Here is a 19,204-nt window from a genome sequence, read left to right as displayed (position 1 = left end):
TGTTTTATAATCGAAGGTTTCGTTGTCTAAAATCATCAGAAATATGAACTTATCTGTGTTGCTAAGATGTATGAAATGGGGAAACATACATTGCAATAGTTTATAAAGCTCAGCTCTCTCTTCGTTGTATAAACTACATTCTAATACAAAGTGTTCCTCATCCTCTATCCTATTTAGATTACAAAACCTACAATATTAAAAGTCGACAGCGTCGATCGGCTGCACCCGACTTCCAGACGACGTGCTCCCCGCCGGCCATCACGCCCGCTGTGCCGAACAATGCCGAACTCTGCCGAACAAAGCCGACCCGTCCGTCCCGAGCCCCAGTGATTTAATGTGTCTGTGGAGCGACCGCTTGTTCGGAATGACCCCTGACCCAACGGACCCTTCACGGTTCTCTCCTCAACTGTCTCTTAAGCAATACAGTTACCTTTATTTGGTTTATCCTTCATTTGGTTTATCCTAAGTTACATTACTGTATCACTTATGTTAACACTACGTTCTTATATGGTACATTCCTTAAGTTCAAGAGTCTTGTACCTTCATAATTACTTTATGTTACCACTTTTTTACATACATATCTGTCTCTTAAGCAATACAGTTACCTTCATTTGGTTTATCCTAAGTTCGTTTTGACACAACCACAATGCTCCCCCCATTCATATACTTGCCTCTTGTAACAATGCTTTATTGCCTTTATATTATTTATATTATTTGTTCAGTTTTTCCTTGTTTAAGTTTCTCATTATTCTCATTATTTTGTACACAATTTGCTTTTAAGCTTGTAATTCTGTACACGGCATTGCGACCGTATGTGCCGCCGATGTGAAGGCGAAATAAAGTTCAAAGTCCTCTACCCCAACATCTGCTTGGAAATTAAGACATGAATGACAAGTACATAAATCCTGTAATGGAACAGTTGTATCCATTGTTTTCCCTTTGTCACGAAGCGAGGACCCCACCCTTATGTTCCAAGCTTCCTGTACCTCTATTGCTTGCCGGTATCTACTACATGCATCTCCAAGCAGATGCTGAGGTGGCAAACATGCAAGTCAGTATCCAGACAATGTTCTCAGTTTCATCCAGTGTTTAATAGCGGGTCTTCAGTGGCGGCTGGACACTGTCTGGCCAATGGAATAGCCTCTACCAGGCTTCGGTAAGCGGATGGAAAGAAGAAAAAGTGACCAAATAGACAGACGACATGCCAGGGAGTTGGTCCACCAGGGAGTACGGTTCGGAAGTGGCAAATCGGGCTTTTAGCGGACCAACTCCCCTGTCGTGATATCTGTCTATTTGATTCATTTCTACTCTTTCCATCCGCTTGAAGAAGCCCGGTAGAGGCTACCAGTTGGCTGCTCGTGGCCTTGCAGGTTTGTGAGGGTTTTTGCCACCCCGGGATCTGCTTGGAGCCTGTCTGATCCGGCGGGCGGTGACGGCAGGCAGACAGACAGCCTGTAAGAGGCCTGGTAGAGGCTAGCAGGTTTGTGATGGTTTTTGCCACCCCAGGATCTGCTTGGATCCTGTCTGATCCGGCGGGCGGTGACGGCAGCAGACAGACAGCCTGCCCGGAGCGATGCCCTCGTCACTTCCCTCCCAAACAAAACTCGTTTGTTGTTGCGGTGGCGCTCGGCTGACATCGGGGACCTTTCGGCCATTACTCATCGACACCCGAGGACCGGCCCTTGACGGGCATTGTTCTTGCTCGTTGGCGCCTTTTGTTCGGCTGGAACAACTCCGGGGGCACGGTTAATAAGTCGGCGCGATTTACGGCACTGGAAACACGCCTGATCGCAAATTCACTTGATCCCGACATACCAGGGGAAAAAAGTCGTCTGGCTATCCCGGCATCCATTGCGAACCATTCCATCCATCCCTGGAAAGACTTCTTTCCATGCAACCGTTTTGAACACGAATACAGGCATTTTACCGAGTGAACGATCCGTTGACTATATTCTTTTACACTAATCAATTTAACTATCCACCACGGCCCAATGTGAATTACTGGTGCAGTTCGATAAGCAATAATAGTTGAAAGACATCACATAATGTTCACACGACCACCTGTTACGAACACCAAGCCCAATGTTCTCACCAGTAGAACTCTTGTTGTTGTTGATAAGGCCACACTGATTTAATATTATGGATGACATCCTCTGAAGACCCCCAAACTAGTGCGCGCGGGCGAATAAAAAAAAATTCAGGTCAAAAATAAAAATGCTACTAAACCACAGGAATACAAAGATCGTATTGTGAATTTGAGGCAGTACATAGGGACGTATACGACAAGCCGGCACATGTTGGCTTTTTGCGGAATGTACTGAGTTCTTGAGTCGTGGAGCTTCGCGTTAGTAGCCTGGGTGCCATCCTCTAAAGTTACCGCCACCGTATTGTCGCTAACTACCATGGACTACGCAAGCCTAGAGCCAGGCCAGAGCCTTGGAGGACGTGATCTTTTTTTTTTTTTGGAGAACAGGCGAAAATCAAATGCGCGCGCGGATGTCATCCATAAAATTAAGTCGGTGTAGCCTAACCATGAGAGCTACATCCAACGCCGTTTTTAACGCGATTTCAGGGCAGTAAAATTGGATTTCGAAGACAATTCTCTTTTTTAATGTAGTAGATGACAGTAAATCTCAATATCATATTTCCTCATCCCGAATATTTTTGTTTTGCCACCATGAAATTGCATTGGATGCATTTAAAGACTCACAGACACATTTGACACTTAAGTTCACCTGTCAGATCTAGTATACTTTCGCAATGGATATTTGATGACCATGTCTAGAATATTTGTGTCTAACTGAGGAAATAACAACAAAAGATGACAACACAAACAACTCGTTGTATAAAAGATTTTATTACCTTGCAAGTTGATAAATAATCTCTTTGAAATATACGATCATAACGAGTCATTTTGGTGATTCATTGCAACTTGGACACGGACACATTATTTACATCTCATTTCGTTAAATACGAAAAGCAAAAACGACGAAATGATTAGATACGTTTTTTGTACATCTTCTCTTCTTCTCGGTGACTGACGTACCCTAATTTATGCTAATATATGCTGAAGGTTTACAAACATTTTTCTCCTCCCTCCGTTGTCAACAGCTACTCTCTCTCTAGGCGGTTGGCCAGTACAGTATCTATTGCATTTCAAGCAACGAGTAAAATATACTGCGCATTTTTACAACGATGAGAAATAACAGCTGCATTAACAAAAATAAATATCAATTTACAAAACTCAGAAGCTTGCTTCTTTCTCTTACTTGTCTTTATCATACATGCGAGACAGAAGCTGTCCTCGTGAATAAATTATGATAATTAGATAGGTTGGAAGGAACTACAATGTTGCAAAGTGACGTTGGGAATCAAAAGGGACTATAAGAGATGGAAATGCCTGAACCACACAAATTTTACATCAATGAATTCATGAAGAAATGTATATTTGAAATCTCCTTCTACATCCCTCGAACATCCGGTATACTACCTGGGACATCCGGGACACTAAGGGAGGAACAGTACAAGTACTTACCGGTAAAATGATAGGTTTGGATGTTCTTAATTTTACCTTGTAAAAACAGCTATTTTTACGAGGTTTTGGTGCACTCAGAAAGCGCTGGTCGGCTCGACTTTCAGGACAGTTGCTGAAAGTGGCTAGTCTGCTAGCCTGAAGTATGGCATCAGATTATACTATGATAAAACATCTTAAAAGCTTTTGGAGATTAGAACTCTGCGTTTAAAACATTTGTAGCAGGATAGCTGAACTTCACCAGAATGTGGATGAAGGAAATTCACAATTTCCATCAAGTCATGCAACCTTGCTGGTATATTTTTGTACTGGCAGATGATATTAACAACACCATGCCCAGAAGAGTACCGACTTCAAATGGACGTTAGTAGTATATAGCTGATAAACCACGTTTACGTAGTTTCGTTGAATGTTATCATAATGTGCTTATCGACATTATAACTGACATGATGTGTAGGGTCTTGCTCAGTTAGAAAAAAACACCTCTTTTGCTCAAAGGATTTCTTTTTGTGAACTAGTCGTTTGAGCTATTGGGAACTTTCAAAAGAATCAAGAAACGTTGTAATTCATTGTGATAGTAGCTTGTCAACATTCTATATCTACACACAATTTGCTACAGTTTTATATCATAAAATGTAGTCAATCACTGTGTGCAGAGGCTTGTATTTTCTTCATGACAGGTTTTGTGGAAAATCAACGTGGAGTTAATCAACCAAACCAATCTGCTTTTCACACTCAGGCCGAATCACCACGAAATTCTTTGACTGAAGAAATATTTTTTGAGAGAAAAGACGGTGTTTTTGTCGTAGTCACATAAACATTAGGGTCGATCTCACTTCGCTTTAAAAACCAAGAAGGGCTGGGCCTCAGAATCATTGTGGAAGGTCCCTGTAGACTGTAGTGTCCTCCGTCCCGTCTTGGCAAGCGTGGTCAGCTACACGTGTAGTCAGTCAGTAGTGGACAGAAGCTTGAGAATATACTGAATTCCATTGGTCCAAGAAGAACGGGAGGGCTCATAAACACTCGTGCACCGTTTTGACGGCCGTACATTTGGAGCACTTGACTACACAGCACCAGTGGAAGCGACACTTACAGTTTTCCTCCACCACGACCTGCCTCTCCTTGTACCCTCTCCCACAGCACAACAAGTCACACCCGCCGATTCCCATGGACGTGGCGTTACAGGCCCTTCCCTTGGTCCCTTGCGACCCTGTTTTCCTGTTCCTTTTGCAAAAATTGGGCGACTCGTTCGTATACACGAGGTCCTCCGCGGTGGGCGCTTTGATGGTGTCCCCGACTGGTATGAGATGTTTGCCGTTGTTGGATCCCATGACTTGGAACGCGCCGTTAAACCTCTCCTTTAGCCGGACTCCGACCTCCCGGAATATCGGCATCTTTTTCCAACACGTCTTTACTGCGCATGATCCGGACAGCCCGTGGCACTTGCACTCCGTCCGCATGAAGTTCTTGACAGCCTGGGAACGAGAGAGGAGGAAACATCATAAGTTCACATGAAGATGAACCGTAAAAACTCACACTTCTCTTTGGAGAAACTTTCAATGCATCCGTAGATGATTTTATCAAGTTGGTGAATGATTGAATATCAAGGTTCTTTGTTGTAAACAAGTGGTTATGGATAAAGAACATTGTTATTCGATTTTCAATGCATTTTGGCGGCTTGGTTTTGATTGTTACTGTTTCACTTATCAACTGATAAACTTTCAAATATTCAAATACCGGTCATGATGATGATGGTGATGAGTGTCAATCCATCATGGTCTTTGTGGGCCATATTTTTCATCATTTACATTTCATTTATTTATCCAGGTGATACATATCGCCTTGTCGGCGTTTTTCAATGATACCTGGGGGGTAAACCCCAACATAGTAAAATACAAACAAAGTAACTGAGGATAAAATACAATAATAAATAAGAAGAAAATAATCACTATATACAAGTGTGCAATTAATCATAAGGTAACATAAAGAATCCAACCAAACATAAATAAGTTAAAGCGAAAGGAATTTGCATATCAATGGAACTTATCTCACAAGCATAAATCAAACAAAATCTTATCAACTGGTAAGGAAAATCATAATGTTTGTAAATATCTGTAGATCTGCCTACAGACATTGAGTTTGTGAAGCCGGCCACGTAACTGGCAAACTTATTTCTGTCTGTTATTTCCAACTCGACTGATGTGCACATTGATACATGTTTCAACTTTCTCCTGTCTCCTAGGCACCCAGGAGTCAAGACCAAGCATCCGCTTCAGCCTTGCCAAATCAAACCGTCTTTTTTCCCGAAATTTCCTCGCATTCTCCTCGCTCGCCAACCCCTCCGGAGAGCTGACATTTCAGTGTCCCCCCTTTCACGACATTTGTCACGCTCCCCACAGGGGGTGTCTACGTTACACGTAATGGACTGGCGACTGAGAGAAGCTGTTTAAAGAGTTAACCAGCTGAAGCGAAAGGGGAAGAATGGTAATCACTTTCATGTTAGCCCCTCTGAAAGAAAAGTTCAGCCACAAAAGTTGACACGGCGTACCCTATACATAACCCCCTACATCGCGTTTTCACAGGACATTGTTGCCATTATTGCTTTGGTAGGTAAAGTAAAAAGTTTTTTTTTCGATCTGGCGTCTTGAAATGTCTCGCGCACTAAAGAGCTACTCTCATTCACCTAGGGAGCAAGCGGTGTGGTACAACTACTAAAGTTTCATAAGATAACAATATTCCTGTGGCTTAATGGTAGAGAAAAAACAGTAAGTTGAAGGTTCAAGCAGGGAAAATCCCTCATCTCCAAGCAAGCAGAACTTTTTGGGGCTGCTCTGCAAAGACAGTATCAAGTTGGCCACTGCGGCAACAATCAGTTACATCTATTTGCCAGACCAAGGACACGGTTAACCATTGCCAGACAGTTACTATTTGGGCTAGCGTAAGGTAGACGTAAAAAGACGTAAAAAACGATATCAGTACAGGAAATATAAACGCCTACAACTCGACTAAAATAAGCCGAAAAAGCCTAGACCTCTGCTTGGAGACCCCCCCCCCATGGATTGAAGATCTACCGCGCGCTAAGTGTGCTGGGATATCAGCAGCTGCTGTGCCATCACAGCTGGGTTTGACAGAGGAAGAAAACTGTGTGTATGTGACGGAAACAGACTGACACACGGTTAATAAGAATGATAAAGGACTGCCGATTACAGCAGCCAGGCATGAGAAAGTTTGTTAGTCACGGCTTTTCATAATTAGTCACTTGCACCTGTCGTATGGCAGGCACTGAGTCTCCTGGGACCGCCCCCCTCCCCACGGAGCTTGTCACGTCCAAATAAAAGATATTGTTTTTGCTTTGATATTTTGTTCCAATAAGCTCAAATTTGGACTTTTGTTTCAATAAGCTTTTAAAAAACGATCTGCACGTTAATTTTAACGTATACCAGCTAAAATAATGCATGCAAACTAGTTTTTTTTTCTCACATTGCGGATGGCGAGTTTAGTCGTCTGAAACACTTGTCAATCAAACTCGTGTCTGTTGGCGGGAAAATCTGGACTGACTTTCCAGACTTGAGAGCTATGCATATGAAAAGAGTGGCATCAGTAACGTTAAGCCTAAATTAAAGGTAAACATATTCCATCGCATTTTTGATGAAATCCGTTTGATCCTTCACTTGTTCGTTACCTTTTCTCTCGGCCTAACACAAGGCCACTGACCCAGAGAGAGGACAAGTCAGGCATGGAAACAAAGGCAGCAAAATTATCTGGGTTTTCGCCTTTGAAAAAGACGCGGATCCATGCATTAACTGATGACACAAAACGGCGAGACAATCGCCTGGATCCGTGGTAAATGTCAAACACGGAAGACCACAAGGACGGCACACATCTCCCGTCAGCCAAGGCCCCACACGCCACCTATTGTACACGATGAGCTACTAATCAGGCTTATCTATTTTCTACCTACTTATGTCAGACAATGCGTGCATTTTGTGTGCTACCTTTGAACGTCAACGTGCGGCTTTCTACACAATCTCCGCCTATGCTTGGAATGCCTTTCTAGCCGATCTACGTGTAGAGCGCTGCCTTAGGCGGCAGAATACCGAGAAACCGGGAGAGTTAGAGCGGGTCAACCTTGTATTATGATTTGATAACGCCGGATTAAACGATAACGATGTCATTTGTTGTGGAGATGCCACCAACGCAGTTTTACACGGCGACTGGTTCTGGCTAGCAAGTAGCAACTGTTCCAATAGTTTGGAAGAGGGTTCATTACATGACCCGAAAACAAAAACGCATCTTACTTCTTAGGGAAGCTTCTAGTACAGTAGTAGTACTCCTACGTCTGTTCCATGCTTAATACGAGCATACTATAAAATGTACCAGTTACTCTTTCTACATATGGCTTTTATAGACACAAAGATGCAGTAGAAATGCATTCACCGTGTTCAGCGAATAGTGCTGTCTTTACCAATTAATTTCATTACCTTCATTACCATCCAAGAGTCTCTGAGCCTCATCAAAAATCAATTTGCTAGGATCTAAACACCCAATTCAGCAATTGTGTAGGGAGTTTATTTTTAACTGGAGTCTATCAACTCTGCTCCAAAACAATGTTCCCAATGTGTTTTCAAGTAGTTACTATGTACTATAGTAGTTCAACAATCGGTGAAATGTTGACTTTTTTCTTCTTCTCTTAAGAGTGTTTTTCTGTACTGTTAGCTCTTGGTAAACTGAGATTGAATGTGCCATAAGTGACGGTAAACACGTCAAGTTGGGCTTCTTTCTTGTGGTACAAAAAACCTCGACCTTTTGCGGTACTTTGTAGCGCCTCGTTCTTTTCTCTCGCTCCATTCCTACGTCTGACATTGTGTACGGCCGGCAGTCTGTTACCTAGGCAACGCCGGGGCCATCGTCGTCCGATGGCGTCTGTCCTATTGTCCCATCAGGCCACGCGGTTTGGCCCACCGTTCTCGTTCCCATGGTAACCGTGGAAGCTACAGTAGCACCACGGCGTCACTACGTCATACACGTCACCATAATCATACCCCTTTTTTCATTCCAATGGTCTATTTTTAGTCGCTGCACTAAATTTAGCAAATGTCACGGGGAGGGCCTTTCTCGATAAAAGACAGGAAGCAGGCTTTTATTTCCTGGGTGGAATTTATATGGGAAACTCCTAACAGGGGTGGAAGTTGTAAAGGAAAAAGTACGTCGGCGTGGCGTCAGTGTTTGCATTGACGTAAATGTGTACATACAAGAACTATACGGACAATACGCGTGGATACAATGGTACACAAAGAGAGCATGGTCTCGTGCACTGTTTACGATTGAAAAAAAGTATTTCACCTTTGAAAATCACGCTTGCTCTTTGCCTGTAAAGAAAAATGGTACGATTTGCGTCACAGAAAAAGTAGGTCACTGCCGACATCGTTTAAGCAAGCTACAGTGTAGGATAGTTGAGTATTTCTTTCCCTTCCTTTCCTTTCCTTTCTTTTCCATTCATTTCTTTTGCTTTGCTAACATATGTTAGGAAAACTTGTAACAATTTGCCAGCTTGAAGATCTGTACTGAACAACTAGAACCATGCTAAAACGTTGACAATCTGAACAGCTAGATAGATGTAGTTTTTTTTTTTACCATAGACAAGTCAGATTCTATCTGAACATCATTAAGTTCTTTTCAGGCTTTGGGAAATCTATGACTTCCGTATGTTAATCTTACAACGCTAATCCTTGTCTAGGATCATCCAGGAAAATTGACAAGTTGATCACATGAAAAGATATCTCTTCTTCCCATCCTTCCGGTTAGTTCAATATGAGGAATCTCCTGCCTATAGTTTTCAGGAGTCCTTATTTGTGTGTAAGTGGGGACGTTGTCAGGTCTCTTAGCTTCAAACACTACCGCTCCTACCTGACGGGTAACTCTGATGCTATCTCTCCGTGTTTGAAAGCATATCTGAACGCTGCGGCGCTTTTGTTCTTCCGGGCAAATAGACATGTCACCTCTCCACAGATAAGACTCCATCTTTTAGCACCACGAGTTCTGGCGCCAAGGTTTGAATTTTCATTGCAAATCCGTTTGTCGTGGCATGGATCAAATTGTACCTCCATGGTCGTGGTAAGTTTCGCTTCAGACGAATCTTTCATTTCAAAATAATCATCATCTATTGCACTGACTTAAAAAGGGACCACCTTAGATGAAAGAGAAAATTTTTGGTATATGAAGCCAATGACACTTTCCATCTGTAGTGCATGGTTTGTACATACAGCCCTGGTCTATAAAACCTAAAATTTTCACTGGCCCAGTCCACGATACAAAACAAGCAAACTTTTCTATCCGCGACATCACATGTTTGCCACACAGATATCAGCATGCTATGGGATCGGATTGATTCAAGTCACTACACTAGAAGAATGACCAGAAAATTACTTTGAAAATCATCCGGTGTGGACGCCCTGAAATTACACTGGACGCCTTTAAGAAGTATCATTGACACTCACCAGTCTTCCCGCCTCGTTATTGTGTAGCGTCAGCAGTGTTCTAATGTCGGATCTGTGCCTGGTCTGGGCGTCCATAAACTCGCGAGACTTGGTGTAGCCGAAGTCGATATCGTCCCCGCACCCTCCCCACTCCCAGCTGCCGTCCGGACTCTCTCCCTTCATCTGGTAGTCACAGCCGCACTGCAGCAGCTCGCCCATGCTGCAGGACTGCGTCACGGCGAACGTCACGCCGGCTGACGTCACGGCGTACACGAACGCCGTCTCACGTATATCTGTGGGACGTCAAACAGGAGATACTCATTATCTACTGCACTGCCCTATATACTGTATCTGTATCGGTATAGCCGGAATAACCGCCCTTCGGCGTAACACACCAGCTTCGCAGGCCGGCGCAATACGGCTACCAGCGCTCAGTCCTTTTCAAGAAGCTCTCAAGCACTCTTGAACACATAGTCAATGTCAACACCCTTTCTGACAATGCTAAACAACTCTTAGTTATCCGCGGTAGTTTACTCTGTTCCTATGACATCAACTGTAAAATCGTGTTAGCTACACAAAACTACATAAACAGAAACAAAACGCGTTTGGCTACATGCATGTGTCCTGTTTTGCTTTCCTTTCTCTTCTGGGATGGGAGGTTTGACTGATTTTTTATGATCTCCAAGGCGTTCCAATGATCTTTTGATAATCTCATTGACCAGTGGTTTTTGGTCCCTCTCTGAGGTACCCAGTTGTTTGTTGGACTCACCAATGTATCAAACTTAACCTACAACAAGGCGGTGAGTCACTAAGTAGGAGGGTGGCACAGGGAAACACAGGGTTGAAAAACATCAACACTAGAACAAAACGCTGCCTGTTAAGTGCAAACAGACGCGAAGACAAAACACCTGACAAGTCAACCTCCCACCTGTGAAATGAAATAGAGCTATCGACAGTGTACATAACAGAGCTATCAACAGTGTACATAACAGAAAACCTGTAGATTCTTCTGTGTCGTCCTCCTAAAGTTTTAGTCTCTCGTAGGATACGAAATGTACTCGTATGACTGGCTAACTCTTCAATCTACCTGGTCAGATGTTCTATTTTCTGTCAACCCATTGGACTCTCCTACACCTGTACTTAATACCTGTATTCAAGTCTCCAAGCAGATCCTACGGTGGGAAGGCTGTACCATAGGAAAAAGAGTGACCATTAGCCACCTAATGGATCTGCTTGGAGATTACTGTATTCTAACATCAGCATAACCATATCTGTAGCATCTGTCATATTAGAACATTTGCCTGCCAAACAAAAAAATGTTTTTGTGGTGAGAAGAAATCGTCCATGTTACGGTAGTAAGTTTGCCCTAAATACTTCCCCCACTAAAAACAGGTCACATGTTCATATTTCTTACCGGGTAGAATCAGTGGCTTACAAAGGGAACAAAGACCCAGGATTAACTCTCATGTTAATCCTTTCCACGCGTTAATCTCACTGATCCACCTTCTCTGTAACACATCTCACTAGGTAGAAGCCAGACCCTGAGATAGCCCCATCAGAAAAGCAAGGCTGGCTTATATGATAGCATTCCAGATTTGTCTGAACAATACTGATGCCCGGGGCGGTAGTACAGTACCACCCGTAGGGAGAGACATATTTGTTTTAATCACAGCTGACCTTTCTGTCACTATGATTTAGGCAGGTGAGACAAACACAGTGAAAATATACACCAACTGTAACATTGTGCCAACCAATATGTACAGTTGCAGGTTGTCTTTGATAGCTTTGATATTGTGAGCGTACTGGCGAAGTCCAATATTTCATTCTACAAGCTTCATATGTATTAACCAATAAGGTTATAAATCTACATTTTTAACAGCTTTGCTTCAACCAATATGTAGAGTAGCAGGTTGTCTTTAGGAAGTATTGTTTTCAGTGTACTGAAGAAGTCCAATATTTCATTCCACAAACTTAAAATTATTCGTAATGATTTTATATTTGATAATGATGAGTCAGTTGTTGGGGTCTCCTATCATTGCTGGAATATGCGGACCTATTGTCAAAAACATTTTAAACATCATTGTCTATTATTGCTACTAGGTTATGTGCCACTGTTTTGCACTTAAGGTATATAGAGTTATCCCGAAATGATGAAGTCGTGATTTGGAGATTTGACACCCTGAACCGACTCTTAAGACAGTTTAGACTGTGGGATTTGTCGGTTCTTTGTTGTGGCACTAAGTTGCCACTAACACAGTATCACATCTAAACCATCAGCTATCTCACCGCGCCTAGCTACAACAATAACAGGTATGATACAACAATCAGCGCAGGTATCCAGCCGTGTCATTTTTCAACTCAACCTCACATGAACTCTGTCTACGTCCTTTCCCCTTTAAAGCTTTCACACGGTCAATTTTTTTCGTGTCATTTGTATCAATGCGACGGTGTGCTGAGGTAAATACTAGACTTTTCTGACTCTTTTTGCAAGGTTTTGGTGTTGAATCTTATTGATGGAAAGCTGTATAGATGTTGGGATATTCGCTGGTCCGTGCCTTGAAATGAAGACGTCAGAGTTTGCTACAAAGTTACCATATTGATGTCGGGTTGGATTGACCTTTGGTGCCGCATGGGTGGCTGTGTGCGTCGGCTGTCACAACAGGCCCGGGGACCGGGGCACCCTGCACACAACCAGGCATCCGACATGGAATTCGCTCGGGGCCTTTTTCTTCCCTCTGCCAACCTAGCCATGCTTGGCTTCTCACGCCGGCACCAAACACACAAACACGCCGTGTTGTGGCTGCCCACCCACGGGCTTCTACACCCGAGTTTACTCTTCTCTCTCGCCCGTCCTTCTGCTCAGATTTGCAGAAAAACCAGGGATACAGGTGACAGATGTCATGGCGTCCGCACAGGGGCCGCCATTTTGAATTCCCATGGGGCATCTGGTTCATTATCCCAAGTACTAGTAGCTGATAATGTGTTGTAATATCGTCCAATTTAGAATTGTTACAAGATAATTCCACACTCAAATACGAACACAAGATACCCCATCTGCACCTTATTTTCAAACCCCGTACTGCAATCTACACCAAGAGGCTACATTGTGTTTTACAGAGGTAGAAAATGCAGCTAAGCACTACATACTACAAAACACACACTATGTAATTAATAGTTAAGTGACAAAGTGGGTTAAAAGGCTTATGTGGCTAATTACGGACAGCAGCTAATGTGGCTACACGCAATTATACGCCGTGTGTTAATGTGTCAGGAGGTAGGTGCGTGTTTTGAGAAGTCACCGAAAACACGTCAACAACACGGTGCTAATGGCACCAAGTTCATGCGTCTTGGGCAAGAATGTCAGGAAGTCGCCAGTAGAGTTATGGACACACGCAACGCAAATTTATTGTCATCATCAAGAGTGTCGTCACAACACAAAAAAGGACACGACCTTAAGATTTTGCTGAGGAGCAGACTATACAACACTTCAAGAAAGTCAGGAAATTTGGTTCTTCCTCCCTGATGGTTGTATCTATCGACAACAAAACTTCATTCGAACTGAACAAAACAGAAAAACATCACTCAACTACTGTGTTAAACAGGTTCTAAGCCTCGAACTATATGTAGACTATCGTTGGAAGATTGGTAGCAACATTACACATATTTTGGTCGTCTGACAGAAACAAGGGGATGGATTAGATATAAGAAGGAAGTTTAGAAACCTTGCAAATTTCGCCACCAATCGTTCCCTCTTCCGCGGTCTGAAAAAGATTGGGAAAAAACAGAATATATCCATAACTCCACTGGCCCTGAATCCTAACTAACATGGGTCCTAACACACTTTGGGTGAAAAGACTTCTCAAAACACAACCTAAACAGCATTTATGTGAAGAAAAAGCAAAGCCTAACATCTACCTAGTAAGGCAATAAATTTACTGTTTATTAGAAGATTTATACTTATTAAAATCTGACCTTGCATAAGAATCCTTCCGAAGAATTTATCAGCAGTAGAACAGTTCCATCTTCTCTCCTTAAACTGGAACTGGCACTCGCCCGTGCCTAGCTTGGCGCCCTTGATGACTTCTTGTACGATCTCGGGCTCCTTACGGCAGATCTCCGCCTGCTTGCCGATGAGTCGCCGCGTCTTCCTGCAGATCGACCGGTGGTCCATTACGAGCGGGCTGCCCACCGCCCTGTGGGAAATTTGGTTCAAGGTTTCGGCCCTACAGTCAGTGGGTGGCGAGAAGGGGAGACGGGAAGCACTCACTAAGTGCAAGGGGCTTCCATGTGGAACATGCAAAAAATCACAAAGGGATTCTCTTATATATATACGGTGGAGATCGGTAGTACACTACATCATATCATCAAGTCGACGGTCTCAATACCGACAGTGCAAAAACAGTACCAAACTATGCTTAAACTACACCTGAATAACCAATATAACACCTTAAACATCACCACAAATATTGAAACCTTAAGATGAATTAAGAACGTTCGGAGAACCACCCAGTGTGAGTGTACTGTTGTTTGGGACGTCAGCCGCACATGGCCCGGCATATGGCCAGGTCTCAGGCATTGGTCGAAACATCTAAAACAGGGGGAATTTGCTACACGAAACCAGCCCCACGCGTGCTTACGCCGTACGGAATTTTGCTGAAACACTTACTGCGAGAGTTGGACCCACAGGATGAGGAACTGTAAGCCTTCACATAGGCGCATGCTGGCCCTGGGAGCTGCCCGGTTGCACGCGCTCTGCTGACTGACGGCCGTGGATAGGAGAGTCTGTCCTCCCGGCGAAATGGACCCCCCACCCGGCACACCTCCTCAACACCCGCCCGGCACACAGCGACCTCGCACGCAGGTAAACACGCCTGTTGTCTCCTCCCGTCGTCAACAAGAAGAACAACATATCCTTTCCTAATCCCCGTCATTAAGTTACTGAATTTCACATTAGCACGATTGTTGTCTCAACACCAATTTTCTCGTTAACGCGTTTCGTCCCAAACAAAGACCGGTCGAGAGGTTCAAAACGCCGAGGCGAACAGTGGCAGGGCCTACGGTAAAAGGAGACCTCCTTTCTGTGCAGTGTTTTAAGCACTCAAAGCTATCAGAACTACCCCGAGGGCTCGTTTTGATAAGGGCTGCTATCGTTTTTGGTCTTTACGAGGCATTAACCAATCGTTTCCCCATGGGTTTCCAGCATGAATATTCTAGCGACAGGACAATGGCGAAGGGAGAGGGCGGCAATGCGATCTTCTAGTCACAAGAGTGGTGCACGAAATCTTCCGCAAACACGAGTCACTTCTCTCCCTATCTCTGTTATGATCTAAGAAGATATGTCGACAAGACAAGACCTTGTTGTCAGCGACTATCCCTATGTTGTTTTACAAGGGATAAGTATTTTTAGGACTTAACGTCTTTTTGTTACTCGTTACTGTCCAAGCCCGGCGTTGCGTACCACTGCCACATACGCTGAGTATTCTTGCATGTATCTGTGAGAATATGTATGCGACCAGGGGAGCTGTGCCTGTAGTTTCTCGGTAGACAAGGCCGTGGTTTCTTGTTAGGGGAGCCGGTGTTCTGGCGAATCAACGCGGCTATTGTACTTTAGCCGCTGCACACACATCGCTCGGAGCGAAGTAACGTCAGACAAAAGTTATTATCTGAATATGGCCACGGGCTGAAAAGCAGGACACCAATATGTAGCCGTGTCTGAAAAACTGTAGAAGCTTGCAAGGTGGACACACACAGCCATGCCCCCCTCCCTCCGTCCCCAACGACACCCCACTACAGACGGGCGGCGTTACGTACTAGTACTCCCCCCTGGGACAACTGACAAGCACCTCGTGCAACAATTAAGTCTGTACGTGCTAATTACGCAGGGATCTACTCACCACCACAGTCCGATAATGCTCGTGGGACACAGCAGATAGAAGAAGAAGACGGTGAACGCGAGCTGGGCTGAGGCCATGACTGCACACCGACACTCCCCCGGCAGGTCTGAGCGGTCGCCCGGGCGCCTCCCACCGACGGTCCTCGCTACGTCTCCCCTCACAAACCCTCGCAATTCAGCCCGAGATATCCACAGGTCCCGTGTTGTATCTCATCTATTTACATGGCCACTTGAAGTTTGTTTGGAGTATAATCAATATGAACAAATTAAGAAGACGTGATTGGTCCATTGGGTCTGAATGGGCAACGACGTGTCAATCACTTTGTGGGTCTATACGTCATCGAGGCGGCTACTTGGCCGAGAAAATTGAACTTATAGCATGTTCCCAGTTTCCAAGCGGTAACGGTTTGGCTCCTAATAGATTTCCTGTCCAATTCATCTTAAAGCATCAGAATTCCCAAAGGCAACCAAAGTCTGGCGATTCTACGGAGATCAATCTATTAAAACCGGTGTTCAATGCCGGAATGACAATTGGTGGGGACTTAGGCGGAGTTTTTCGTCGGCGGGAGACACGATTTAAGGCGGAGCATGTTCCGTGGACAATGCCTCTGGAAAGGGCAGACCGTACCGGGACGTTAGCAGCCATAGAACCGCTGACACGCTTTGACAGACGGGGGTGACACTGCGGATTGGAGGGACACAGCTCTTTTGCAGCCTTTGCTGTTTATAATTCAGTTCTCCCACGGTCATGACAGCTTTGTCCTGCACAAAGAACGCCCTGCGGTGCTGCAGTGTTGTACCCGCTGTCCACTACAGTGTGTCGGACATTATGGTGATAAGCAGGGGGCAAACTTGACCTTTGCCCTCCAGGACCTGCCATATTGAAGAACAAACATGGCGACCGTGACGTCAGGCTACCGAATCAAAGTGCCAAACAGACCGAGATCTAACGAATACTGACGACCTGACTTCACAAAAGAATAGCTCTAAATAGCTGAAGAGTCATTCTCTAATTTGACAAGACATAAATTAGCTAAACCTTTTCTATTACCTGTTTTATGGATCTTCAATGAAAGGCCTATAACAGCAACTCACTACCCAGTATAATATGACTGGATTTTATACCTCTTCACCAGACACAGGGGATGTAGCGACACCTTAACATTCGCTTTAAGCGATATTGTCAAATATTTTAAATCTTAAATGTGCTAATGTGAAGCAGTATGTGTCAAAATCACTAAGAAATTGCCTTGTTCAGAATATGTCCAGTTTTGCTGCCCTGAAATCGCACTCGATGCCTTTAACTTTTAAGACCATGGCTGAGAGTTAGGATAAGCCGTGTTTGCGCTGGTCGCGTGGGTTTATTTTCCCAAGCTCTCCAAACCCTTCAGATCCAACCCGGCGGAAACCCTGGCCATGTTTGCAGACACGGGTCCTCCCTATAGAGTACTGTATGCGGCTATTGGTCGCCCTTTTGGGGAACAATAGGTACAGATCTACTGCATACAGAACGTCCTGGTCTTTCTGAGGACCTCAAATAAGGAAGTCTGACATCGCACAGCTTTTACAGACTGAGCGCGTAAGGTCTTTGTGTATACACTTTATCTTTTGTGGTGTCAACAAAATTGAAACACTTTCACTATTATAACATATATACGTAAAAAGACTCTGAAAGTTATCATAACATCTGAAAACATCAGGGGAGAAATTATCTGCTTGACATTCACGTTTTCCAGAACATTTTTCACAGACTTGATTTTTCATGAATTTCTTCAGTTTGAGTATAGGCGTTGCCATGGTAACTATAGGCGTTGCCTTGATAACTACTACAGTAGTATACGTGGTCCTTAATAGCAAAATGTTTCAGACCTCTGAACAATGCGTTCTATAAGATTTTTCTTGTTTTTTCAGGAGTGAGTGGGAGTGACAGCGAGCACCGACCGAAAATAATATGTGTGACCCAGTGAACAAGAAGGGTCTTCTTGACGCAATGCGATTTCTAGCAGGAAAATCCCTTTAGGAATACATATTGGCGATGACGTAGACTTGTTTGACGTAAGGAGAATTTTTTGGCAAAGCGTCAGGGCCGGGCTTTTTTTTCTTGCAAGCTTGGAGAGAATATTGTAACGGTTCGAATTTCAAATTTTGTCCAATCAAAGTTGTGAATGTCACTCCCATGATGACGTCACGAGTTCAGGCATGCGCATCAACTATAATTGCCGAAGGTTAGAACTGGACAGGAAAGCCTACATTAGGATGACGTAACGATTAGAGTTTTGTGGCTATCCTTTTTTGCGTGGTTAATACTTTAAGACCTATTGCTTTCACATCAAAGGTTAGCTATGAAAGGAGTGGTGAGGAAACGGTAAACTATCCGCCTCTCAGAGTCAAAGTGCTAAATGACTCATGGTATCTAAGGCCATGTTGATTTGATTATATGGATGACATCCGCGCGCGCATGAATTTTCGGCCGTTTCCAAAAAAAAAAGTTTTCAACCATACTGTAAATCGTACAAAACAGTTGCAAAATGAGCAAATATATACCGTAAGTTGCAAAAAGAATATTCAAAAATGATACCAATGTCGCAAAATGCCAAAATCAAACAAAAAAGACGAAAATGTAAAAAGAAATGAATTTAAAGAGTAGATTATTCACCAAACCATACTCTGTGTCATTTTTTCAACCTTCATGACCACGCAGATTTCATAATGAAAGCAACTTTTTTTTTGCAAAACTTTTTTTTTATTCGCACGCGCGCATCAGTTTTGGGACTCCCAGAGGATGTCATCCATATAATCAAATCAACATGGCCTAATGGCGTTTTCATCGATCTCTAAATCATGTTTTGCGATGAATTTTATGTGTATCCCGTGTGGATTGCACACTAGCTGCTGTGAGAAAGACAGTGACAGTGGCAACCTTAACGATGACAGGGGAATCTTAATGGCTCATGTTGTTCCGGGATAACTATCACGGTAGGTTTACAGAGCAGACACGCAGTTCACTTGGTCTTACAGGGGTTTTCCCATCGTATAGTGTGAAGCCCATTGTATTGAGTCCTCTAACCCCTTTCTATGAAGGCTACACCAGAAAACTGAACACGATTACCAAACATATATTAGCATTCGAGTCTCTTTCGTCCTCTTCTCTAGTTGCGTACAGGACGAAAAGGACTCGGCAGCTGAAATAGTTCTGGTAACCAGGTTGGAAAAGTACGCAACATTAATTTCCGTTATATTCCAATATCGTCATCTTGAAATAAGATGTTAAGGTGCTTTATATCAGGCAAGCATCCTGGTAAA

The 19,204-nt window shown here is 43.7% G+C and overlaps 1 protein-coding gene across 11 annotated transcripts in view; it reads right to left on the bottom strand.

The window, feature by feature from the left end:
- Positions 1 to 2,846: 2,846 nt before the first annotated feature.
- The window catches only part of LOC109465440 (protein Wnt-6-like), a 19,767-nt gene continuing 3,409 nt past the window's right edge, over positions 2,847 to 19,204 (bottom strand). The window contains exons 1-5 of one of the 11 annotated variants that reach the window (XM_019762711.1): positions 15,903 to 16,905; positions 13,981 to 14,288; positions 13,731 to 13,769; positions 10,030 to 10,301; positions 2,847 to 5,007 (exon numbers count right to left, since the gene is read on the bottom strand). In XM_019762711.1, coding sequence (XP_019618270.1) covers positions 4,546 to 5,007; positions 10,030 to 10,301; positions 13,731 to 13,769; positions 13,981 to 14,288; positions 15,903 to 15,979 — 1,158 coding nt within the window. In that variant the 5' untranslated portion in view covers positions 15,980 to 16,905 and the 3' untranslated portion in view covers positions 2,847 to 4,545. Of the gene's footprint in view, positions 5,008 to 10,029; positions 10,302 to 13,730; positions 13,770 to 13,980; positions 14,289 to 14,674; positions 15,301 to 15,902; positions 16,906 to 19,204 lie in introns of those variants that run through there. The other 10 variants (XM_019762716.1, XM_019762718.1, XM_019762712.1 and 7 more) reach the window with 10 other exon arrangements.

The sequence above is a fragment of the Branchiostoma belcheri genome, unplaced genomic scaffold (assembly GCF_001625305.1).
Source record: "Branchiostoma belcheri isolate BF01 breed outbred unplaced genomic scaffold, Haploidv18h27 scaffold15, whole genome shotgun sequence".
NCBI classification, from domain to species: Eukaryota; Metazoa; Chordata; class Leptocardii; order Amphioxiformes; family Branchiostomatidae; genus Branchiostoma; species Branchiostoma belcheri.
Note: the sequence above shows the minus strand (reverse complement) of the source record. Positions and strands in the feature narration are given on the sequence as shown.